At 39.9% G+C, this 27,546-nt stretch overlaps 1 protein-coding gene across 1 annotated transcript; it reads left to right on the forward strand.

Moving 5' to 3' along the window:
• The first annotated feature begins 164 nt into the window (after positions 1 to 164).
• alg10 (ALG10 alpha-1,2-mannosyltransferase) lies at positions 165 to 10,117 on the forward strand. The gene is made up of 3 exons (XM_034163540.1): positions 165 to 497; positions 6,682 to 6,879; positions 6,985 to 10,117. The coding sequence occupies exons 1-3, from the start codon at positions 333 to 335 to the stop codon at positions 8,044 to 8,046; spliced, it is 1,425 nt and encodes a 474-aa protein (XP_034019431.1). The 5' UTR covers positions 165 to 332; the 3' UTR covers positions 8,047 to 10,117.
• Positions 10,118 to 27,546: the final 17,429 nt, after the last annotated feature.

Raw genomic sequence — 27,546 nt, forward strand, 5'->3', positions numbered from 1 at the left:
TCATAGGTATAAAACGTGTAAAAAAAAAAAATCAACAACATTTATACAATGTAAAATACAATCAAGTCTGTTTGGGAAAAGAAAGCGTAAGGCTAAATATTATTTCACCTTCCCCGGAACGTTTGTGTGTAAAACGTGCTTCCTGCCGACTGCGTTTGCGAACCGCTTCCGTGTGGAGTTGGTCGACTTTTGATCGATTTGTTTTTTTTGGAGCAACGCAGCAGATTTAATGCGCTCAAAGAGCAGTTATGCGGTTTAAACAGAAGTATAACACTTAGTTTGTGATTTTTCCTAACGGTGGTAGTGGGTTTTTGTGTTTTTCCGGGTGGGCTATGGAGAGGTTTGAGGGCTACATTTTTACGGCTATGTGCAGCACGAACTTTTTGATTTCCTGTTTGCTCTTTTCCACGGTCACTCGGGACCAGAAGGAACCCTACATGGACGAGGTTTTTCACGTCCCACAAGCTCAAAAGTACTGTCAGGGAAAATTCCACGAGGTAAAGTGGCTCCAAAACGGGTTTGTGGGTTTGCCGTTTGTTTTCTACCCGATTAGCGAACATCAGAGGAGCTTTTGTCATTTTCAGATTAGGACGCAGATTAATTTGTACATTTACCGTTTTTAATCTGCCTCTTGGACACTCTTAAGAGGGGTTTAAAAGTGTGCAAATGTGGTGGAATAGAAGCACTATGTAAAATTCCTAAATGATTGTGATTTATTGTTGAAGACTAGACTACAGTCACGTTTTGATTGTTTCTATCACCTACAGTAGCACACGGGTCGGTCACAATCAAGGCTATAGATACAAAATACAGATATTATCATATCAGAAACACTAAATCATATGTCATGAAGATGTACTTTTGCTTTCAGCATCTGCATATGAAAAAAAAACTTCATGTTGCCGAAAAAATGGTTTAACAAGTTATGACCAGAAACGTGGTGCATTTTTAAATGAAATTAGGTGTTATTCTTTGTCACTTTAAAATTGATGCAGCATGTTTTATTGTATAACAATAAAGGTATGGTAGTCTTTTATGTAAATGTTTTTTTCTATGATATAAACAAATATCCGTTTTCTATTTTCAGAAAATTTCATCAATTTCGGGTGATCCGAGAGACAGCTACATAGTTTTACAGAAATGAGTTGCACCGTTGTAAAATTTCATTTTCAAGACAATATTGAATGGAAATGCTGAATGAAAACAATTAAAAAGTCATCCTTTGGTCTTTAAATAATGTTATTTGAAGTCTCAAGGGTGTCTAAAAAAAAAAAAAGATTTAATGCGGCCAGAGCAATATTTTGTTTTTGGCGATGATCGCACTGCATGGTCTCAGATGTTCAGAAAATCCTGTAGAGTCTTTGACATACCTATATTTAAAAATAATAGTATGGTGAATGTAACTTGGGTAGTTTTATTGTCCTGTGTTAGGATAATTAGAGGATATAAGTTGAATGGAATAAATAATTGGGTCTTATACCTGTTATGATGAAGGCTATAGGTAGCACCGTGTCACGGACTCTACTTGTGTAGAGTCCGTGACATATAGTTTTAAAATAGTACATGGATGATTCTATGAGTATCCATGATGAAGTGCTCTATCTATATTGAAGAATACAGTTTGTTAAGCCTTATAACCAAAACATATACCATTTTTTAAAGTAAATAGTAAAATAAATGACTCTTGTATTAAGGATATCCTTTCTGTTGTAGAGTCCTTGACGGTCAAAATGTGACTTTGCCTCTTTGTCTTAATATTGTCACCAAAAAAAATTGGCTAGAGATACATGATTTAAAATTTTGGATTATATTGCACTAGACATTGGTCTTCATAATGGGTCTCAATTCAAAGAAAAATACTTACTTTGATTTTTGTCTTAAGGTGACACACCTTAAGACACCTTGATTGTGACTGACCCGACAGTATTATACAGTTGCAACTAATGATTATTTTCGTAATCGATCATCGATCATTTGTTTTATTTTGTGACTAGTCGAATAGTTGTTCTTCGGTTGATAAAATGCTGAAATAAATATTACCCAGAGCCTAAGACGATGCCTTCAGAAGTCCTGTTTTGTCCACAGCCCAAGAGCATTTTGATATTTTTATATATATATATATATATATATATATATAAACAAACTGGATTAATTGATAATCAAAATAGTTGATTTATTTGAGAGTTGATTGGTAATCGCTTAATCATTGCAGTTTGAGTACAGATTTATGTATATATATTAGGGCTGGGCAACATTAACGCGCTAACGTTGCGTTAATTATTGAGGTCATTATCGCCGACAATTTTGTTCCTCCCCTTAACGCTGCAGGTTTTTTTTTTTGCCTTATGACTGTTGCTCGTTGCCTTTTATTTTGAAAGCGTCAGTCGTGGGCGAGCTTATGCTGCTGCTTCCTGCTGATAGCTGAGTTCACACAGAAAACGACACGAGGATCGAGAAAAGTACAGGCTATGCAATGCACAACAAAACAAAATGCAGAAAGCCACCGAACTTTTGAATGGACATTTTCGGTACAAAGTTCTACAGGATCAGGCCCGGTGTCACGGTCTGAGATTACCACCAGTCTGATTTTATCATCTTGGTATATTGAGACTTGTGTGTTATTGACCCTGGTCCAAATTTGCCAAGCAAATATATTAAATAATTTTTTTAATTGGAACCACAAGTAAATCCTGTCACTTTCTATTGATGCTTATTGATTTAACCATTATAATTCTGGTTACTAGTTACCTAGCTAGTCTGAAATTTCCAGCCTGCAAGTCTGAATTTATGTCCCACTTCAAGTTTTCTGAGTCAAAAGTGTGTGGAAAATGCAGTTATTTCAAAATACTTCTGCTCGGTTGAAGATCGCCACAAGAAATCGTAATTCTAGACCTCCTGGAAGTTGGCCGCGAAAAAAAATCGATTTGCGCATGCGCGTGGTAAAATGAGACCGGCGCAAACTCAGACCACGACCGGTTTGGACCGATGCAGCTGCATCGGTCAAATTTTTTTTTACGCATCGTTCATCATTGGTACAAAAAAATCTTGAATAATCTCAAATAGCCGAACGTGTCCCCGCGGTGAACACAGCTTTTCGGTGGTTTTCATGTCAACCTATAGTCCATAAATTATACGGATTTTTCCGAGTTTCAGAGTCATATGGACGTACAAATAAAGTCGGATATTCAGGGTTTGGTCTGTAATAAACCATTTCTGCAGTGCGGCTCCACTTTGAAACCATGAACCATTGAAGCATTGCTTCGATCCAGTAGCTCGTTGGTTCTTTGATTCACTGCTCTTCAGAAACGGCAAGCCGCTTCTTAACCCCTCGCAAAGCCATTAAAATATCGTCAGTCACTTTTGTGTGGATTCAAGTCACTAACTGGGACTCTTGTCTTGTTGCCGTCAAACGAGAATCATCTTCCGTACCGTTCACACAGCTCGAAATGCTGCGCGGCTGAGACAGAGTCCGGTCGGAATTAATAACTTCAAAATGAATCGCCGCTTTAAATAAAATGACACCTCTTTCCAAATGTAATGCAGACAAGAAACTACAATCGACTAAAACGTTTTTTTTTTTCCTCCCAAAATGAAATCTGTATTTTCTTTACAAATTACATCCTGAAGTGAAGCACAGCAGCTCTAAGCTCAGCTCAGATATATGGAAACACATTCATGCCAATGTCTGAAAGGAAATGCTTTTGACAAAAACTACAGATTTTGTTTATTCCTATTTATGTCCAGAGATCAAGGATTCACCATGTAGAGTTCATTATGTACAAAGTTTAAGGATCCAGTGACCAAATTCATATTTATTTACTTTAAGACTCAATAAAATGTTCAATTTCAATTCAATTTAATCGGCTTATAAAGTGCCAAATCACAACAAAATCTAAATATACTAAAACAAATACATCACAGTTGTACACATATCAAATTGTGGTATGTGTACAACTGTGACGTATTTGTTTTAGTACATTTAGTCATGGACATGAATATTGTTATTTTGATATGAAACAGGATAACAAATGACCTGCCAGTGGTTTTATATTTGATTTCATTAGTGTGTTTCACTTGAAATTTACATTTTCAAATTTATGCAATGTTCATTTACATTTTCAAATAAAACTGCTTTTAAGCGGCTTTTGAATTCATTTTTGGGTCTCACATATACCATACGATTAATCATGATTAATCACGGAAAGTCATTGAGTTAATGCGAGTAAGATTTTTTATGTTTGCCCACCCCTAATATATATATATATATATATATATATATATATATATATATATACACACTCGACAAAAATATAAACGCAACACTTTTGGTTTTGCTCCCATTTTGTATGAGATGAACTCAAGGATCTAAAACTTTTTCCACATACACAATATCACCATTTCCCTCAAATATTGTTCACAAACCAGTCTAAATCTGTGATAGTGAGCACTTCTCCTTTGCTGAGATAATCCATCCCACCTCACAGGTGTGCCATATCAAGATGCTGATTAGACACCATGATTAGTGCACAGGTGTGCCTTAGACTGCCCACAATAAAAGGCCACTCTGAAAGGTGCAGTTTTATCACACAGCACAATGCCACAGATGTCGCAAGATTTGAGGGAGCGTGCAATTGGCATGCTGACAGCAGGAATGTCAACCAGAGCTGTTGCTCGTGTATTGAATGTTCATTTCTCTACCGTAAGCCGTCTCCAAAGGCGTTTCAGAGAATTTGGCAGTACATCCAACCAGCCTCACAACCGCAGACCACGTGTAACCACACCAGCCCAGGACCTCCACATCCAGCATGTTCACCTCCAAGATCGTCTGAGACCAGCCACTCAGACAGCTGCTGAAACAATCGGTTTGCATAACCAAAGAATTTCTGCACAAACTGTCAGAAACCGTCTCAGGGAAGCTCATCTGCATGCTCGTCGTCCTCATCGGGATCTCGACCTGACTCCAGTTCGTCGTCGTAACCGACTTGAGTGGGCAAATGCTCATATTCGCTGGCGTTTGGCACATTGGAGAGGTGTTCTCTTCACGGATGAATCCTGGTTCACACTGTCCAGGGCAGATGGCAGCGTGTGTGACGTTGTGTGGGTGAGCGGTTTTCTAATGTCAATGTTGTGGATCGAGTGGCCCATGGTGGCGGTGGGGTTATGGTATGGGCAGGCGTCTGTTATGGACGAAGAACACAGGTGCATTTTATTGATGGCATTTTGAATGCACAGAGATACCGTGACGAGATCCTGAGGCCCATTGTTGTACCATACATCAAGAACATCACCTCATGTTGCAGCAGGATAATGCACGGCCCCATGTTGCAAGGATCTGTACACAATTCTTGGAAGCGGAAAATGTCCCAGTTCTTGCATGGCCGGCATACTCACCGGACATGTCACCCATTGAGCATGTTTGGGATGCTCTGGACCGGCGTATACGACAACGTGTACCAGTTCCTGCCAATATACAGCAACTTCGCACAGCCATTGAAGAGGAGTGGACCAACATTCCACAGGCCACAATTGACAACCTGATCAACTCTATGAGAAGGAGATGTGTTGCACTGCATGAGGCAAATGGTGGTCACACCCGATACTGACTGGTATCCCCCCCATAAAACAAAACTGCACCTTTCAGAGTGGCCTTTTATTGTGGGCAGTCTAAGGCACACCTGTGCACTAATCATGGTGTCTAATCAGCATCTTGATATGGCACACCTGTGAGGTGGGATGGATTATCTCAGCAAAGGAGAAGTGCTCACTATCACAGATTTAGACTGGTTTGTGAACAATATTTGAGGGAAATGGTGATATTGTGTATGTGGAAAAAGTTTTAGATCTTTGAGTTCATCTCATACAAAATGGGAGCAAAACCAAAAGTGTTGCATTTATATTTTTGTTGAGTGTATATAGTCACTGTCCAACAGAGCTGCAACAGTTAAAACAAAAATTAACAATTAAAAAAAATGTTGACTGTTTTCTCTTTCTGTACTGTGACAAAAAATTTCCTTTGAGATAAATAAAGTTGACCTTAGCCTAAAAGAATTATTGACATTTGAATTAATCAACTTTTTTTTGATAATTTATTAATCATTTTTTTTTAGTTTTTTTTTATGATTTCCAAATTCTCAGACTTCCGCTTCCTAAAAGTGAATATTTTCTGGTTTATTTTATTACTTTATTTACTTCTCTCTGGCAGTGAACTGAATATCTTGGAACTGTGGACAAAACAAGACAAGGTTTCATTAGGGTGTGGGAAAACAGACATTTTTCACCTTTTTCTGACTTTTGATGGACAAAACAACTACTTGATTAATTGAGAAAATAACTGATTAAATTTTCAAATATGAAAACAATACTTTGTTGCAGCCCTCCTGTGCAGATACTGTACTTATGGGCTTGACTGTATTTGTCCTTAATTGTTTTTTTACTACGATTATTGATTTTAATTGCCATGTTGCCTTTACGGCAAAAGGACTCACCAATGTGTAACAGTAGCAAAAACAGTAGCATCATTTTGAAATCACCTTTAACCCTCATCTTTAATCTTTACTGCCTGTCCTTTGATCCTGAACCAAAATGAAAGATCAAAGGCAGGATACCCCACTTAATCTAGATCTGTATCAAAATGTAATGAATATTGTGCTGCTGATAACATTGCTACCAATTCTTGTGTAGTGGGACCCAATGATCACGACTCTCCCAGGCCTTTACCTCGTCTCTGTGGGGGTCATCAAGCCTGTGGTGTGGCTGGCTGACCTGAGGGGCGAAGTGGTGTGTTCCACGCCCATGCTACGCTTCATCAACCTGCTCTTCAACTGTGGCAACCTTTACCTGCTCTACCTCCTCATTTGCAAACTGCACATCAGGGAGAAGGTAGAGATGATGAAGAAAATCATGCATGTTGTGGAAGTCTAATTTTCCTCTAAAACATAAAATTCTTACATTGGGGTAAAGAGTGAATTATTGTTTGTTTTCCAGACACGGACAACCTCCCGCCGAGTCCTGTCGGCGCTCTCTCTCTCGACGTTCCCCGTGCTCTTCTTCTTTAATTTCCTCTACTACACAGACGCTGGGTCAACGTTCTTCATCTTGTTTACCTACCTCATGATGCTTTACGGCTGCCACAAGGCCTCGGCGTTCCTCGGTGTCTGTGCCATCCTTTTCCGCCAGACCAACATCATCTGGGTAGCATTCTGTGCCGCAACTCTGGTCACTGCCAAAATGGACGAGACCTGGAGGTTGACGCACAGCAAAAAGAGGGACGAAAAGTCTCCCTTGTCTCAGGTTCCTCTGTCAGTCATCGGAGTGAAGAAAGTGATGCTCTTCACACTGGAGTTCCTTACCTCACCCATTCATGTAAAGGCGGTGTTGCAGGTGGCGTGGCCTTACGCCATCGTAGGCACGAGCTTCGTGGCATTTGTGGTGCTGAACGATGGGATAGTAGTGGGTGACCGAATGAGCCACGAGGTCTGCCTCAACTTCCCCCAGCTCTTCTACTTTTTTGCATTTGCCGCAGCCTTTTCTCTCCCCACTTCGCTTTGTTATTACCGCATCGTTCGCTTCTTTCAAGCGATGAAAAAGCACCCTTTGCTCTTTCTCTTAATCACTGGAGTCTGCATCCTCCTGGTGTGGAAGTTCACTTTCATCCACAAGTACCTGCTGGCAGATAACCGCCATTTTCCCTTCTACGTGTGGAAAAGGCTTTTCCAGAGGCACGACTCTGTACGCTTTCTCCTCATCCCCGCATACGTGTTTGCTGGCTGGAATTTCCTGGACTCCCTCAAATCACGCTCACTATTCTGGACTTTGGCGTTCATGGTGTGCCTCCTGGCTGCCACAGTCCCCCAGAAGCTCCTGGAGTTCAGGTATTTCATTGTTCCCTACTTGATGTACCGCCTGCACATGCCTCTCCCTTCTCTTCCCAGACTTCTCCTGGAGTTAGGCCTGTACACAGCGGTCAATGTGGTCACACTTTACATCTTTCTGACAAAGACCTTCCACTGGCCAAACAGCACAGCGACACAGAGGTTCATGTGGTGAACAAAAGTGATCAGACATCAGGAGAAGAATGGATTGTTTTCTCCAATATTATGAAAAACTTGATTGTTCAGTCTTTTGTCACTGTTAGTTTTTTGTGTGCGTGTGTGTGTGTGTGTGAGATTTTAGAAATAAGGGGATGACAGAGTGCCTGCCTGGGTGGTTGCCTTCTAGGAGCCAAGGTGGTTTCATGGTCTTGTGGATGTGTTGAAGCTTGGCACCAGCGTGTGCACCTAGATTTGATTTGTAACTGATAATATTGTAATTTTATTTTTTAAGAGTGTGCAGAAAATAACTTTCAAATGGTGGCACAAGCACCAAATTTGATCCAATACTCCTAAAACATTGCTTATGAAAATATAGATGGCCACAAGAATTTTTAAAATTTAGAAAAGCAACAAGAAATGGCCACCATTCTGACATACTGAATTGCACAGAATCTTGCCCCCACAAGGACCAGTTTGACTGATTTTGGTGTTCTGACCACGGAGAAATAAGTCCTATATAGCCCCAGAGACCTAACGGCCTGGTACCCATCACCGTACATCATGGTACAAGCACATGACTCTACAATTTCCCATGACTGGGATGCCAGCCCACCACAGGTCACTTCTCCAGCCAAGGCTGGTACCATTTGCTGCTGATTGGACTAAGATTGTGCAGATTAAGTGTCTTGTCCAAGGATGCAAGATGTTTGGTGGTAGTCTTCAGTGTTGAGCAGGTCTGTACATATTTAATCATGGAAAAAGAATTTCCATACCAACCATGGCCCCCATTTGGCAAAATGGCTGCCATTGGGAATCTTTGAGTAGCCTCTGGGTATTTCCATAAGAGTAATGTATAAGGAGTATTTTTGCCAAAATTCGATATCTGCTATATTAAGTAAAGTAAGGTTTGTTTCCTCTACCCCTGATTTAAAGAATGGTTAGTGCTCGGGCTAAAGGTTCTGTGAAATGGACAGTCACAGTGGGAAAATATTGGCTTCTGAACCTTTTTTCTTCGCTTTTTCCTAATATTGTTCCATCTAAAAAAGAGATGTTGGGTGTTTTGATCCTTCTAGTGACTGGAAAAATATTCATTATCGAAACATTTTCTGCAGGGTATTATGGGTTGAAAACGTTGAGTGTAAAATAACATTTTGCTACAACAGGCTTTTGTAACACTGTAAAAAATAAATAAATGCAGTACTTTAAAGCCTTGCTTTAGGAAACAATATTGATGTGAGTTGTAAATAAAATAGAGACCAAAAAAATGTCTGTCATATTGTAAATTGTTAGGTTTCTCTTTTGCTTTGTGCCCGTGAAGAACAATGAAAGCTGATGTAAAAGGAAAAAAAAAAATTCAAATATAAAACTTAGGCTGTACAATTTTTGACGAGCATTTTTCTACTTTGATTCAGGCGTGTCATTATTAGTTGTTAATGGACACGGTTTTAATGTTCTACTTATGTTGTGTCATACATTGGTGTCATGTTGTCATCTATGTTCATTTAAATTGTGTGCATAATATCGCAGTAAGAAAGATCCTTCGTGTTTCCCTCATGATGTCGCCTGAGATGCAAATTGATTTGAGAAAATACTGCAGTTTAAAATAACTTAATCTGAAGGCAGTTTAATTAAAAAAAAAATTGTTTCATCACTAAAAATTCTGAAAGCATTTTGAACAGCTGGTGTGGGAGAATTATTTTGGATTTCAAATTGAATACAACCATCCTGGCTGAAATATAGTTACCATAGTTGTACTATGGTTTAATACCTCAATCACCAAAGCTCCATTGTGCACACAAGGAGAATGAAGCACAAAATTTGGGATTGAATGTGTGTTTTCTGTGACATAGTTCTCACTCTGTGTTTGAAGAATTCAGGTTCATGCAAGGACAAGAAAACCAATTCAGTGGCTTCTTTGACTTGTTAGCCAAACTGTAATTTATCGTTTGATATTTTCCTTTTGAGTTGTCTTGGTGTTTATTTTGTTTTGTTTTTTTTTTTGTTGTTGTGGTTTTATGTTGTCCACGCAGTGCTATGCTGCTTCCATCTTCTAAAGACCTTGAAATAAAATGACCAACAAGTCTCAAGCTGACTTTTAAATCATTGCAAATCAAGTTTGTTAGAATGTATACTTGTAGAAGCACCAGACTCAGCCTGGGTGCACAGACCGGTACATTCCAAGCACCAGTCCCAAGGACAAATGAGTCTGGAAACATGGAGACTACAAATTTGAATTCCCACACCACATCAATAACAACTGCCACCAGCAGAAACTGCTACTGTTGCAAAGAATGAGGCGAGAGAGGAGGAAAGTTAGAAGTGTGGATGTGAGATTCAGAATTTGAATGTTGGCAGTATGTTAAAAGGGGAGGAGTGGATGGAGTTTAAATTAGGGGTTGATCGATACTTATTTTTAAAGGCCAATAGGATATTTGAGGCTGATATTTGCTTGTAGTAAAAAGTGTCAAAATTTAGTATAATGCACTTAACACAATATGTTCTTTAAATGTTTCGTAATACATGTTTAATTCACGGAACCTTTCAATACGACCTTCACGCAAAAGAAAGTCCTTCAGGTGCCTTTTTAGTATACTCCAGGTGGGCTGCCATGTGCCTTTTACTAAGGAATCGCTTCTGTTTGACCACTCTACCATACAGGCCTGATTGGTGGATTGCTGCAGAGATGGTTAGTCTTCTGGAAGGTTCTCCTCTGTCCTTAGAGCAACGCTGGAGGAAGAAAAAAAAAAAGAATTTCATCCATTTTGGAATAAAGCTGCTGGTTGAACTACAACCCCTGGCAAAAATTATGGAATCACCAGCCTCGGAGGATGTTCATTCAGTTGTTTAATTTTGTAGAAAAAAGATCACAAACATGACACAAAACTAAAGTCATTTCAAATGGCAACTTTCTGGCTTTAAGAAAAACTATAAATCAGGAAAAACAATTGTGGCAGTCAGTAACGGTAATTTTTTCAGACCAAGCAGAGGGAAAAAAATATGGAATCACTCAATTCTGAGGAAAAAATTATGGAATCATGAAAAACAAAACGCTCCAACACATCACTAGTATTTTGTTGCACCACCTCTGGCTTTTATAACAGCTTGCAGTCTCTGAGGCATGGACTTAATGAGTGACAAACAGTACTCTTCATCAATCTGGCTCCAACTTTCTCTGATTGCTGTTGCCAGATCAGCTTTGCAGGTTGGAGCCTTGTCATGGACCATTTTCTTCAACTTCCACCAAAGATTTTCAATTGGATTAAGATTCGGACTATTTGCAGGCCATCACATTGACCCTATGTGTCTTTTTGCAAAGAATGTTTTCACAGTTTTTGCTCTATGGCAAGATGCATTATCATCTTGAAAAATGATTTCATCATCCCCAAACATCCTTTCAATTGAAAGTGTCCAAAATATCAACGTAAACTTGTGCATTTATTGATGATGTAATGACAGCCATCTCCCCAGTGCCTTTACCTGACATGCAGCCCCATATCATCAATGACTGTGGAAATTTACATGTTCTCTTCAGGCAGTCATCTTTAAAAATCTCATTGGAACGGCACCAAACAGAAGTTCCAGCATCATCACCTTGCCCAATGCAGATTCGAGATTCATCACTGAATATGACTTTCATCCAGTCATCTACAGTCCACGGTTGCTTTTCCTTAGCCCATTGTAACCTTGTTTTTTCTGTTTAGGTGTTAATGATGGCTTTCGTTTAGCTTTTCTGTATGTAAATCCCATTTCCTTTAGGAGGTTTCTTACAGTTCGGTCACAGACGTTGACTTCAGTTTCCTCCCATTCGTTCCTCATTTGTTTTGTTGTGCATTTTCGATTTTTGAGACATATTGCTTTAAGTTTTCTGTCTTGATGCTTTGATGTCTTCATTGGTCTACCAGTATGTTTGCCTTTAACAACCTTCCCATGCTGTTTGTATTTGGTCCAGAGTTTAGACACAGCTGACTGTGAACAACCAACATCTTTTGCAACATTGCGTGATGATTTACCCTCTTTTAAGAGTTTGATAATCCTCTCCTTTGTTTCAATTGACATCTCTCGTGTTGGAGCCATGATTCATGTCAGTCCACTTGGTGCAACAGCTCTCCAAGGTGTGATCATTCCTTTTTAGATGCAGACTAACGAGCAGATCTGATTTGATGCATGTGTTAGTTTTGGGGATGAAAATTTACAGGGTGATTCCATAATTTTTTCCTCAGAATTGAGTGATTCCATATTTTTTTCCCTCTGCTTGGTCTAACAAAGTAACCGTTACTGACTGCCACAATTGTTTTTCCTGATTTCTTATAGTGTTTCTTAAAGCCAGAAAGTTGCCATTTGAAATGACTTTAGTTTTGTGTCATGTCTGTGATCTGCTTTTTTTCTACAAAATTAAACAACTGAATGAACATCCTCCGAGGCCGGTGATTCCATATTTTTTGCCAGGGGTTGTATGATTATCCAGGTAGGCCACAAAATGTGGAAAAAGTGAAGCGCTGTGTGAATACTTACCGGATGCACTGTATGTCAAAGATCTAGAAGCACCTGATGGTCGGTCACCTTGATACTTTTCTTAAGTCTGTATCAGTCAGAGAATTCGAAAACAATTAACACTTCTCATAAGTTGATCTCTGCAAGGATCAGCTGATTTCCTCCAGACTAAATGGATCAAGGAAAGAAAACTCGATAGGAAAAAAAAATACATTATTGCTGAAGTCTGGACAGTGACATTTATAATACAGGAATCGTACCTACGCAATAACTGCCAAATATCATAGAAAGATGTGGAATATATATTTTTTCTTGTTTTTTCTTTGTTTTGGATGGGAATCATACAGTAGTGTTCAGAATAATAGTAGTGCTATGTGACTAAAAAGATTAATCCAGGTTTTGAGTATATTTCTTATTGTTACATGGGAAACAAGGTACCAGTAGATTCTCACAAATCCAACAAGACCAAGCATTCATGATATGCACACTCTTAAGGCTAAGAAATTGGGCTATTAGTAAAAAAAAAAGTAGAAAAGGGGGTGTTCACAATAATAGTAGCATCTGCTGTTGACGCTACAAACTCAAAACTGTTATGTTCAAACTGCTTTTTTAGCAATCCTGTGAATCACTAAACTAGTATTTAGTTGTATAACCACAGTTTTTCATGATTTCTTCACATCTGCGAGGCATCAATTTTGTTTGGAACCAAGATTTTGCTCGTTTACTAGTGTGCTTGGGGTCATTGTCTTGTTGAAACACCCATTTCAAGGGCATCTTCTCTTCAGCATAAGGCAACATGACCTCTTCAAGTATTTTGATGTATCCAAACTGATCCATGATACCTGGTATGTGATATATAGGCCCAACACCATAGTAGGAGAAACATGCCCATATGATGCTTGCACCACTATGCTTCACTGTCTTCACTGTGAACTGTGGCTTGAATTCAGAGTTCGGAGGTCGTCTCACAAACTGTCTGCGGCCCTTGGACCCGAAAAGAACAATTTTACTCTCATCAGTCCACAAAATATTCCTCCATTTCTCTTTAGGCCAGTTGATGTGTTCTTTGGCAAATTGTAACCTCTTCTGCACATGTCTTTTATTTAACAGAGGGACTTTGCAGGGGATTCTTGCAAATAAATTAGCTTCACACAGGCGTCTTCTAACTGTCACAGCACTTACAGGTAACTCCAGACTGTCTTTGATCATCCTGGAGCTGATCAATGGGTGAGCCTTTGCCATTCTGGTTATTCTTCTATCCATTTTGATGGTTGTTTTCCGTTTTCTTCCACGCATCTCTGGATTTTGTCCATTTTAAAGCATTGGAGATCATTGTAGATGAACAGCCTATAATTTTTTGCACCTGCGTATAAGTTTTTTCCTCTCCAATCAACTTTTTAATCAAACTACGCTGTTGTTCTGAACAATGTCGAACGTCCCATTTTCCTCAGGCTTTCAAAGAGAAAACCATGTTCAACAGGTGCTGGCTTCATCCTTACATAGGGATTCACACCTGTTTGTTCCACAAAATTGATGAACTCACTGACTGAATGCCACACTACTATTATTGTGAACACCCCCTTTTCTACTTTTTTTTTTTTTTTACTAATAGCCCAATTTCATAGCCTTAAGAGTGTGCATATCATGAATGCTTGGTCTTGTTGGATTTGTGAGAATCTACTGAATCTACTGCAACCTTGTTTCCCATGTAACAATAAGAAATATACTCAAAACCTGGATTAATCTTTTTAGTCACATAGCACTACAATTATTCTGAACGCTACTGTAAATCTGCAATTCCAAGCAAAGACACCAGAGGGCGCAGCTGCTTGTCTTTTTTTTTTTTTTTTTGAGCTCCTGATTTAGAATTTTAGGCTTCAAAAATTCACATTTGCAACACTGAATTAAAGAATAGCACAATGTAATGACAAAATATTTATACAGGACAAATTTATCTCACACAAGGGTTTTGAGTGTTATCTTTCAGCTAAGAAATCTAAAGTGACTGATTCCATGAGCGTATCAATTATTTATTTTTTTTTGGGGGGGGGGGGCACTTGTGTTAATTAAAAAACCCCCATGAATTATTATGAATATTGCTACATGAAAACAAAAAAATAAATTCTTAGTTGTTAGCTTTTAATTTTAGTTCAGGGATTTATTTTTATTTTTTAATCAGTAATTAAAGATGGGCACTGATCGTTAGGTACTAAAAGTGCCAGTGATACTACAGTGTTACTCAAGTATATTTTCAATAATTTACTGGTGCTAATTTGGTTTCCTAATAACTGTCAAATTGAACCAAGCTGCAGCCATACTGATATTTTGGCATTACAATGTGGATTAAGGGTCCTTGGAAGTAATGTAGCGGATTACAACAGTAAATACAGAGACGCTGATGGACAATACACACATTGTGAAAATATGTTAAGGTCAGAAAAAACAATTGGGGATATGATCAGATATGTTGATTTAAGTAAAACCTAAATTTTTCTGAAACATTTTATAAAATGATTGCTTTTCTTACACATCCTTATGTCAAAAAGTTCTAAATTCATTTATATATATATATATATATATATATATAGTACATTTTGCAGTATAGTTTGACAGATGCCATTATTTCAAACTGGAGCCCAAGTGGACCCCATAACAAAAATTATTACAGAGCCCACGGTATTTAAACAAATATGATGAAAATAAGTGAAATTACAGACAACTATAAGTAAGTCCCTTCGGCTGCTCCCTTGTTTGCACTTGGGGTCGCCACAGCAAATCCAAGGTGGATCTGCATGTTGAATTGGCACAAGTTTTACGCCGGATGCCCTTCCTGATGCAACTCCACATTACATGGAGAAATGTGGCAGGGGTGGGATTTGAACCCGGAACCTTCTGAACTGGAAAAAAGCGCATTAACCACTTGGCCACCATTACAGACAACTATATAGATGACAATTACATAAAATTTCAGCTGACTAAGTTAAATCATTCAGAAAATAGTGTATATATATATATATATATATATATATATATATAAAGATATACCCCTGGGGTCTGGTTGGTACCCATGTGTACACATTAGTGTACACACTTTTTTCCATGATACCATTACAAAATGCATCACATTTTCATAACACAGTCAAGTCACTATTTTTTAACACTAACCATAACCCCCCCCCCCCCCCCGCCCTTTCCGGGTGTCACCCCACATGAAATAATATATCACGGATTGGATCACATTTTTGTGACAGTATCGCAAAATTACTTCGTAATACAGTGACGAAATGTGATACATTTTTCTATGCTTTTTAGTCTGTGTGCTATCGATCGTCAAGATAGGGCCCAAACTAATGTTACTGAATAAATTAGATGAGATGTGAGACATATTTTATAAATTATTCATGAAATGCACACTTGATGTTTTTGGTGCAGGATGCTGATCGTTTGATTCAATTCAGTGCATCAGATCTCATTGAACAAATGTGCACTATTTAAGTGCCCAATTTCTCTCAGTCTGTTAGAGTTACTGGCTGCAGAAGCAATTGAGTGCCTCAAACTGTCAGTGACATTATTTGAAAGGAAAGGTGTGCACCATTTCCCATAATTATTGGAGACCTTTACATTTTTCACCTTGGTTTCATCGCCAAGATCAAACCTACAAACCATCCTCTCGTTTAATAAGTCTTGTCTGTGGTTTTCTTTTCGTACAATTTCTCTAATGAGAACAGTCCATGTTGGTTTTCAGAGCTGTTTTTTTTCTTCTTTGATTCAGGTGTACTTGCAGGCGGTCCCGGAGGTGATCTCAAAAATAGTTTTACTTCGACTCCACTGGAGGCTTTTTCATTAGGAGGCTGTCACATTAAAATTAGAGCATGTACCACCCTCTACCATCATGAGGCGGATTTCATCGCATTCACGATGTGGTATAAAGTCGGTTCCATCATGTCTCATGTAGAGCTTTTTTTTATAGGGCTACAGTTAACAGATCTCTGTCAGGCCTTAAAGCAGCTAGTATTATCAGCTTTGTGACATCATAAAGGTGGGGTCGTGTTGAGACCTCTGTGATGCTATAAGGTGGGATCCACTACATTCATGATTTTTCTGATTATGATATTGTCAGGTGGGTTCCGTCCATTATCATTCTTTACGATGTCACAATTTTGATTTTGAGCTTTTGCCATCATTTTATTTGTTTTTCATAATGTTTGCATATTTGCCTTGTAGAGTGCTGTGCAGCGTGTAAACTGAAACCTTCTAGATGGGTGGGTGGATGGATGGATAGACAGACAAGGGAACTAACTGATGAGTGGATGGATCAATTATAGATAGATAGATAGATAGATAGATAGATAGATAGATAGATAGATAGATAGATAGATAGATAGATAGATAGATAGATAGATAGATAGATAGATAGATAGATAGATAGATAGATAGATAGATAGATAGATAGATAGATAGATAGATAGATAGATAGATAATGGGGTGGATGCATTGGTTATTTGATGGACAGACGGATGGATGGATGGATGGATGGATGCATGCATGCATTGTGTATTTGATGGACAGATGGATGGATGGATGGATGGATGGATGGACAGATGGATGGATGGATGGATGGATGGATATGGGTGAGCATATCTCACCCATATTGGCCTCTCTTCATTGGCTTCCTGTTAATTCTAGAATAGAATTTAAAATTCTTCTTCTTACTTATAAGGTTTTGAATAATCAGGTCCCATCTTATCTTAGGGACCTCATAGTACCATATCACCCCAACAGAGCGCTTCGCTCTCAGACTGCAGGCTTACTTGTAGTTCCTAGGGTTTGTAAGACTAGAATGGGAGGCAGAGCCTTCAGCTTTCAGGCTCCTCTCCTGTGGAACCAGCTCCCAATTCAGATCAGGGAGACAGACACCCTCTCTACTTTTAAGATTAGGCTTAAAACTTTCCTTTTTGCTAAAGCTTATAGTTAGGGCTGGATCAGGTGACCCTGAACCATCCCTTAGTTATGCTGCTATAGACTTAGACTGCTGGGGGGTTCCCATGATGCACTGAGTGTTTCTTTCTCTTTTTGCTCTGTATGCACCACTCTGCATTTAATCATTACTGATCGATCTCTGCTCCCCTCCACAGCATGTCTTTTTCCTGGTTCTCTCCCTCAGCCCCAACCAGTCCCAGCAGAAGACTGCCCCTCCCTGAGCCTGGTTCTGCTGGAGGTTTCTTCCTGTTAAAAGGGAGTTGTTCCTTCCCACTGTAGCCAAGTGCTTGCTCACAGGGGGTCGTTTTGACCGTTGGGGTTTTTACGTAATTATTGTATGGCCTTGCCTTACAATATAAAGCACCTTGGGGCAACTGTTTGTTGTGATTTGGCGCTATATAAATAAAATTGATTGATTGATTGAATTGATTGATTGATTGATGGATGGATGCATTGGTTATTTGATGGACAAGCAGATAGATGGGTGGATGATGGATGGATGGATGGATGCATTGGTTATTTGATGGACAGGCAGATAGTTGGATAGATGATGGATGGATGGATGCATTGGTTATTTGATGGACAGGGAGATAGATGGATGGATGGATGCATTGGTTATTTGATGGACAGGCAGATAGTTGGATGGATGATGGATGGATGGATGGATGGATGGATGGATGCATTGGTTATTGGATGGATGGATGGATGGATGCATTGGTTATTTGATGGACAGACAGATAGATGGATGGATGCATTGGTTATTTGATGGACAGGCAGATAGATGGGTGGATGATGGATGGATGGATGGATGCATTGGTTATTTGATGGACAGGCAGATAGTTGGATAGATGATGGATGGATGGATGGATGCATTGGTTATTTGATGGACAGACAGACAGATGGATGGATGGATGCATTGGTTATTTGATGGACAGGGAGATAGATGGATGGATGGATACATTGGTTATTTGATGGACAGGCAGATAGTTGGATGGATGGATGGATGGATGGATGGATGCATTGGTTATTGGATGGATGGATGGATGGATGGATGCATTGGTTATTTGATAGACAGACAGATTGATGGATGGATGCATTGGTTATTTGATGGACAGGCAGATAGTTGGATGGATGGATGGATGCATTGGTTATTGGATGGATGGATGGATGGATGCATTGGTTATTTGATGGACAGACAGATAGATGGATGGATGCATTGGTTATTTGATGGACAGGCAGATAGATGGATGGATGATGGATGGATGGATGGATGCATTGGTTATTTGATGGACAGGCAGATGGATGGATGGATGGATGCATTGGTTATTTGATAGTCAGGCAGATAGATGGATGGATGGATGGATGTATTGGTTATTTGATGGACAGGGAGATAGATGGATGGATGGATGCATTAGTTATTTGATGGACAGACAGATAGATGGATGGATGGATGATGGATGGATGCATTGGTTATTTGATGGACAGACAGATAGATGGATGATGGATGGATGGATGGATGCATTGGTTATTTGATGGACAGGCAGATTGATGGATGGATGGATGCATTGGTTATTTGATGGACAGGCAGATTGATGGATGGATGGATGCATTGGTTATTTGATGGACAGGCAGATTGATGGATGCATGGATGGGTGGATGGATGAGGGTATTGGTCATTGGATGGATGGATGGATGGATGAGGGTATTGGTCATTGGTTCAATTATGGATGATAGATGGGAGGATGGATGAGGGCACTGTTTATTTGATGGATGGATGGATGGATGGATGGATGGATGGATGGATGGATGGATGGATGGATGGATGGATGGATGGATGGATGGACGGATGAGGGTATTGGTCATTGGATCAATTATGGATGATAGATGGGATGATGGATGAGGGCACTGGTTATTTGATGGATGGACAGATGGATGGATGATGGCATTGGTCATTGGATGGATGGATGAGGGGATTGGTCATTGGTTCAATTATGGATGATAGATGGGAGGATGGATGAGGGCACTGGTTATTTGATGGAAGGACAGATGGATGGATGAGGGGATTGGTCACTGGATCAATTATGGATGATAGATGGGTGGATGGATGAGGGCACTGGTTATTGGATGGATCAATTATGGATGGATGATATATTATGCACAGTGGGTGTATTATAGATGGATGAAGAGATTATGAATGAGGGATGGACAAGTGGATAAATTATATATATACATGCATTGGTTATTTGATGGACAGACAGATAGATGGATGGATGCATTGGTTATTTGATGGACAGGCAGATAGATGGGTGGATGATGGATGGATGGATGGATGCATTGGTTATTTGATGGACAGGCAGATAGTTGGATAGATGATGGATGGATGCATTGGTTATTTGATGGACAGACAGACGGATGGATGGATGGATGCATTGGTTATTTGATGGACAGGGAGATAGATGGATGGATGGATGCATTGGTTATTTGATGGACAGGCAGATAGTTGGATGGATGATGGATGGATGGATGCATTGGTTATTGGATGGATGGATGGATAGATGGATGGATGGATGCATTGGTTATTTGATAGACAGACAGATAGATGGATGGATGCATTGGTTATTTGATGGACAGGCAGATAGTTGGATAGATGATGGATGGATGGATGCATTGGTTATTTGATGGACAGACAGACGGATGGATGGATGGATGGATGGATGCATTGGTTATTTGATGGACAGGCAGATAGTTGGATGGATGATGGATGGATGGATGGATGGATGGATGCATTGGTTATTGGATGGATGGATGGATGGATGCATTGGTTATTTGATGGACAGACAGATAGATGGATGGATGCATTGGTTATTTGATGGACAGGCAGATAGATGGATGGATGATGGATGGATGGATGCATTGGTTATTTGATGGACAGGCAGATGGATGGATGATGGATGGATGGATGGATGGATGCATTGGTTATTGGATGGATGGATGGATAGATGGATGGATGGATGCATTGGTTATTTGATAGACAGACAGATAGATGGATGGATGCATTGGTTATTTGATGGACAGGCAGATAGTTGGATAGATGATGGATGGATGGATGCATTGGTTATTTGATGGACAGACAGACGGATGGATGGATGGATGCATTGGTTATTTGATGGACAGGGAGATAGATGGATGGATGGACGCATTGGTTATTTGATGGACAGGCAGATAGTTGGATGGATGATGGATGGATGGATGGATGGATGGATGGATGGATGGATGGATGGATGCATTGGTTATTGGATGGATGGATGGATGGATGGATGGATGCATTGGTTATTTGATGGACAGACAGATAGATGGATGGATGCATTGGTTATTTGATGGACAGGCAGATAGATGGATGGATGATGGATGGATGGATGCATTGGTTATTTGATAGTCAGGCAGATAGATGGATGGATGGATGGATGGATGCATTGGTTATTTGATGGACAGGGAGATAGATGGATGGATGGATGCATTAGTTATTTGATGGACAGACAGATAGATGGATGGATGGATGATGGATGGATGCATTGGTTATTTGATGGACAGACAGATAGATGGATGATGGATGGATGGATGGATGCATTGGTTATTTGATGGACAGGCAGATTGATGGATGGATGGATGGATGCATTGGTTATTTGATGGACAGACAGATGAATGGATGCATGGATGGGTGGATGGATGAGGGTATTGGTCATTGGATGGATGGATGGATGGATGGATGGATGGATGAGGGTATTGGTCATTGGTTCAATTATAGATGATAGATGGGAGGATGGATGAGGGTACTGTTTATTTGATGGATGGATGGATGGATGGATGGATGCATGGATGGATGGATGGACAGATGAGGGTATTGGTCATTGGATCAATTATGGATGATAGATGGGAGGATGGATGAGGGCACTGGTTATTTGATGGATGGACAGATGGATGGATGATGGCATTGGTCATTGGATGGATGGATGAGGGGATTGGTCATTGGATGGATGGATGAGGGGATTGGTCATTGGTTCAATTATGGATGATAGATGGGTGAATGGATGAGGGCACTGGTTATTGGATGGATCAATTATGGATGGATGATATATTATGCACAGTGGGTGTATTATAGATGGATGAAGAGATTATGAATGAGGGATGGACAAGTGGATAAATTATATATACACATATAAATTATGGATTGATGGGAAGAGGGATAAGTGCATTTGTAGGTGGATGGATTCATTATGGATGGACAGATAAATTATAGATTATGGATGGTTGGATGATGGGTAGATTATAAATGGATGAATTATGGATGATGGAGAGATTACATATGAAAAGGAAAATGTTTTATTTGATTCTTCATCTTGTGCCTAACCATAATTTTGTCATAGAAAGTTTTTTCAGTTTGACCTATTTTTTTGTTTTCTTGGTGTCGATGGAATTTGGCAGATTTCCAAAGTCACCCGAGGTTTGTCTCATCTTTTATGATTTTATATATCTTTATATAATTGTGTTGAATATTCAGATAAGGTCCATTTTTAGCACAGGCTCTGCAGCAGGTTGCTAAGCTACAGGCTGTGACAGGAAGTGACAGGAAAACATAATTACAGCCTCGGCTGACAGACACCAACCACAGTGTTCATTAGGATTACTCGAGCATTAACACGTCAAACCTCTTTTTTTCTTTTTTCCTTCTTTTTAGAACAAAATCTCACACAATCTTTAGTGTCTGGTAACTGCCACAAAATACTTTAGGGATTAAGATTTTAATTAATAAAACGGACGAGGCTCATTTTGTTTCTCATGTAGTATCGGCTCCGTTTCTGCATGTTAAAATTACATCATTAATTAAAAAAATACTTACTGTGTACGTTTACACATGTGCAGTATTTGTGTGTGTACCCTGAGTTTTAGTCACAGAGGCTTTGATACGCCTCGTCTCTCTTTGTGATGCTTTGGAATTTGATTGACAGGAATATTAGTACCCCCTCCCTCACTGTGTCACTCCCCTCCATCAGCACGTGTGTCTCCTCCCTCACTCCCTGGGGGGAATCTGGGAAATTAAAGCTATTTATAGTCCTGTGATGAAGGCACCAGTCTCCCCTGTTTGCATAAAAATAAAAAAAATTATAAACAATACGTTCAGGCAAAAATCTGTTTCAGGACATTTCAAATGGAAATGTTATTTAAAAAGATTTGAAAGGCTCATACTATACCCCCCCATCCAACCCCCCACCCCCGCTGCCAAAGCCCCCCCCAAAAAACGTGTGTCAAATGTAGCCCCCCCCCCCCCCCCCCCCCCAAAAAAAAAACCTGATTCAGGCCACTTTACAACATAATGTAAATGCAGACATTAAAAAATGTTGTTGTCAGTTCAGCTGCTCCCGTTATTGCTCAGGGTCGCCACAGCCAGATCTGCATTGGTATTTGGCACAAGTTTTACACCGCATCCCCTTCCTGACACAACTCTAGCCCCACCTGGAGAAACACACACAGCCGCTGGTGTTCGTTCCAAAGAGGTCTCCCATCCAAATACTAAACAGATGCTGCACTGCTTAGCTTCTGTGATCTGACAGGATCAGGCTGCGCAGACATTAAAAAATAAATCAGATCTTTGTCGCATGCAGACGATGAACTAAATAGATAAAACGGATCCAGGTTCCTTCAGATGGCAATACAAGTTTGATGGGGTAAAAAGAAATAAATAAACAAATTTATATAAAAATGACAAAAAATTGAATTGGCATGCTCAGACAGCACACACACACACACACACACACACACACACACACACACACACACACACACACACACACACACACACACACACACACACACACACAAATCTGTAATACATAACGGGGGGAAAACTGATTCAGGTCACTTCAGATGCCAATTTGGAAATGCCACAAGTTTAATTAAAAAACAAGTAATAATAATAATGAAAATAATAATAATAACCACCATAATATGCAAACTTGTTTATGGTACAGAGAAGCCCAAACAGGAAATGCCAAATTTTGAGTCCACAGTGAAACAGGAAATGTCAAATGTTGAACACTTCCTGGTTTGACAACAGAGGAGATCTCGCAGGAAATCAGTGAAAAGCCGATACTGAAATCGTAAATGCCAAATGTTGAGTTGACACTGAAACCGGGAACGCAAAAGTGAGAGGCAGAGCGCAGCTTTACAGCTCATGAGGTCAGTCAGTGACTATTTAATGTGTAAATTACATTAAGGTTTTTAGCCATGCTAATGCCCCCCAGAACCATTTACTGAAAAACGTCCGAAGGAAATGAGGACTTTCCAGGCATGTAAGCAGCAAATAAAGAAAAATCTTTAAAATAGTGGGCAGTTAAGAGGGGTGTAGTTGGCGGGTCTGGGGAGCAAAGCCACCCAGAAGCTGAAGGGTTTTAGCCATGCTAATGCTCCCCAGAACATTTACTGAAAAATAAGTCCAAAGGACCTAAATGGCATGGTAAGATGGTGAAGCGCTTTGCTCGTTCATGTTGGTGTATTAATAATAATAAAACTGACTTAATATGTACAGGAAGCAAGTTTGAGAGGGAGAAAAAGCAGATGTGGCATTTTTATACTGCACAATAATAATAATAATAATAATAATACTCTCATTCAGGTCACTTTAGATGGGAGTGTGGACATGTGGCCTGTGTCTGATCAAAGTGTCCCAACAGCAAAAAACATCACCAAAGATTGAACAACTCAAGACCAAAAAAACGATGAAAGTGGCCCAAAATACCCAATATGACACGTTCACACGACTGAGACATCCAGGCAAAAAAAACATCACGTCAACCAGAAATGTAAAAATGGTCAAATTTCAAATTCGAGAGCTTTTTGGAAAAATTAAAATTACTCGAGTGGAATCGACAGTGCACAGAAACCTCGTGCACAGAATAGAAGTTGAACTGAACGGTTAGAATCAGTGCACCGGTTAATGATGCAACCTTTAAAGTGAAACATTCACTTTAATTGAATGTAAAGTGTTTTCTTTTATGCACTTGAAGCGCAGGACTCCATTAAGTCAACTCTGTTGGCTTTGAGCACATCACAGCGTACAGTAGCCTCCGCGTTCAGCGAGTGTGAGCATTTCTTTTTCTTTTTCCACTTACTCGATGAAAGAACAGAAAGGTCAACAGGTCACAGCGGCTCACACGGATCTGCTGCTTTGCGTCACTGTGACTGAAAGCATAAACTACACGATTTTGTATTTTCAGCTGCAAGTTTTAAAAGGCTTCACCGCGCACAGGTGCGTGTTTGAATAGATGCAGCGCGGGCGGCGAGGACTCCCACTGCTGCTTTCACTGCGCTGTGCTGCAGACAAGGCGGCTGGAAGTTTTATCAAGCTGTCACGCCACGTGGTGATCAGATGTGGAAAAAGCAGAGTTAAAAAGCACAGTGTGCATTCGCTTTAGTCGCATCCCTGCTCAGGGAAAGAAAATAAAAGAGAGGTCGTGTTTGAACCCTGACCAAAAGACGGAAAAAAAACCTGGATGGCTGTTAAACATCAGAAAGGTCTGTGTTCTTAAAATAAGTGCAGAACCATTGGTGCACAATAATGACTATGTAAAAGGGAAAGTGCAACTGAATTTAGATGGTGTGCACAATGTTTTTAAAACAACATAGGCAATACTTGACATAGAAAGTTTTTCTCATGACTAGATCACAGTATCTGTAGGGGCAAAGACAGTAAGGACTATGGCAAACTGACATTCGACTTCAGTGACCTTAACCTTTCACCCAAATGATTGACCTCTGGCGGATGTTGCCAGTGCAATTTTGGAATCAGGCTTAGTGTAAAATGCATTTGGTGCATAGTGGGATGAAATTAAAACCTTGACTTCTGTCAAAGTGAATTCTTTAGGGCCTCTTCACACTTTAACGTGAGGTGGCTGACGCTGGGCGACGTTGTGCTGGTGGAGCACTATGTTTGGCGAATGACTTGCTATAAAACTTTCATAGAATCCACTCTGAATGAAATTTCTACCCACTTTCCAGGCGTGTCGAAATGCATTTGAAAATGTCAGACAGCAATCTCAGAGCAGTCTAAACAGTCTACGTGATAAAATATCAAATGGGTGGCACAAAGGAAATAATGCTATGTGCAGTGTCTGTAGCATGCATACATCTTGTGAACTAGACGTGAACATTGAGCGAAAGCAGTGTGTCACTGTGAGGCAATGCGTCACAGAGCCACAGAAGAGTGCGCACATCTGAATGGGGTGTTATATCCATAATAAACCTTATATTACAGACACACTGTCATTCCCTTCGATGGGTTACATAATATATGTGAAATATTATGATCATCATAGCTGTAACAGCACGGGCAGATGCGCCACGCTGCTGCCCCATGGCGAGTCTATGTGTTTCCGAGGCACGGCGCGGCATAGTGCAGCTGACCAGGGAGTCACAGCTGTAATACACATATTATGGCATTGACACCATCTGTAGTAGAGATGATGATGCAACTGTTCCACCAAGCCATTACAACATAAATAAAAATAGAAACTCACCTTTGGGATGGCTCCAGATGCGTCTCACAGTGCAGGGAGAACACCAACCAAGCTGCAGCCCGTGATGACATCCCTGGCATCCTGGTAGCAACGTGAGATGGCTACAAGTACCAACGGCAAATGCCCGTCCACCACAGAATATATATCCCACATGACATGCTGTCCAGCGACGCAACGTGTGCCATCCAGCCAGGCAGCGGGACACCCCACTACACGCCAGGGCATGCAACACGCGATCGCAAGGTCCAGACAGTCCTCATGTGAAGCATTAACTGATTGCTAGGACACATGCGTGAACCACAGTGTGGTCATCTCATGGACCTAATATCCTGGAGAGAGGAAGTGTGTGAAGTTGGATCATCGGATCGCCGTGCTGCCCGTGCGTGAGGCTGGATCATCTGATCACCGCGTTCCGCTGTCCAGACGAACAGTGGACTGGGACTGAAAAGCTAACTGTATTTAAAAAAAAAAACTAAATACAAACTTAACATAAAACTGACAAAATTAAAGGTGAACTGAAAACGTAACTAAATCTAAAACTTACAATTGCTAACAAACAAAAATGAATTGTATTTAATAGTAAGATGAGGCTAAGTGACCATAAAACTCAACCTAATGCTAACGGAATATGAAGCTAAGGGAAAAGGTAATTGAGCTACAAAAACGAAATAATCCAATCTAATGTCACTGAACCTAAATCTTAATTAATTTAAAACTAAATGTAAAGCTATGTGAACTTAAAAAGATTTTTTTGATGTTTTACATAAACATAAAGCACAAAATAAAATTCCCTATGAGCTTGATGAAGTAACTTCTCTAAAAATCAATCAACATATAATTTGTTACCATTTTCTGTAACATTCCTGATGTCTCACTTTATTTTATTTATCAGTTTATTTATTGGTTGCCAACGGAAGATGCTTTAAAGGGGTGACGAATAGTACAGAAAAGAAACCAAATGGTGAAACGTGAGGATCAAACTTTGTTGCCTGCTTATAGTTGCAGAATTTTTTCAGTCTGGACTCATGCTTCATTTGAGCTTTAATCACAGACTCGTTTCAGGCAGCTATACTACAATTTCAGGCTTGAATTTTCACGGGCCAGATGTCAAGCACACTTAGCTAATTTGTTTTGCAAATGTATGTAAACACGGACTTGTAATAAGGCCAATACATCAGCCAATTTCGCGCTCTCTCCAAATTTATGAGTGCATTTACGAAGGGAAAATTGATGTGCCAACACCTGACATCTATCCAACATACAAGAGTTGCGACGCTGAGCGATTGAGGCCATGCATGTCATCTGTGTGCATGGCGGCGTAATTGATTCCGTCTATGTCACAGTCACCTATCAACTTATGATTGATATATTTACAATTTAGACCTCATTCTAAGGTACCCCCCCACCCCAACACACACCCCGGGTGCATGTTTTAAAGTCTACAGTAGGTTTTACAATTTACCTGCAAATTGTTT

This window comes from Thalassophryne amazonica, chromosome 22, assembly GCF_902500255.1.
Source record: "Thalassophryne amazonica chromosome 22, fThaAma1.1, whole genome shotgun sequence".
Classification (NCBI taxonomy): Eukaryota; Metazoa; Chordata; class Actinopteri; order Batrachoidiformes; family Batrachoididae; genus Thalassophryne; species Thalassophryne amazonica.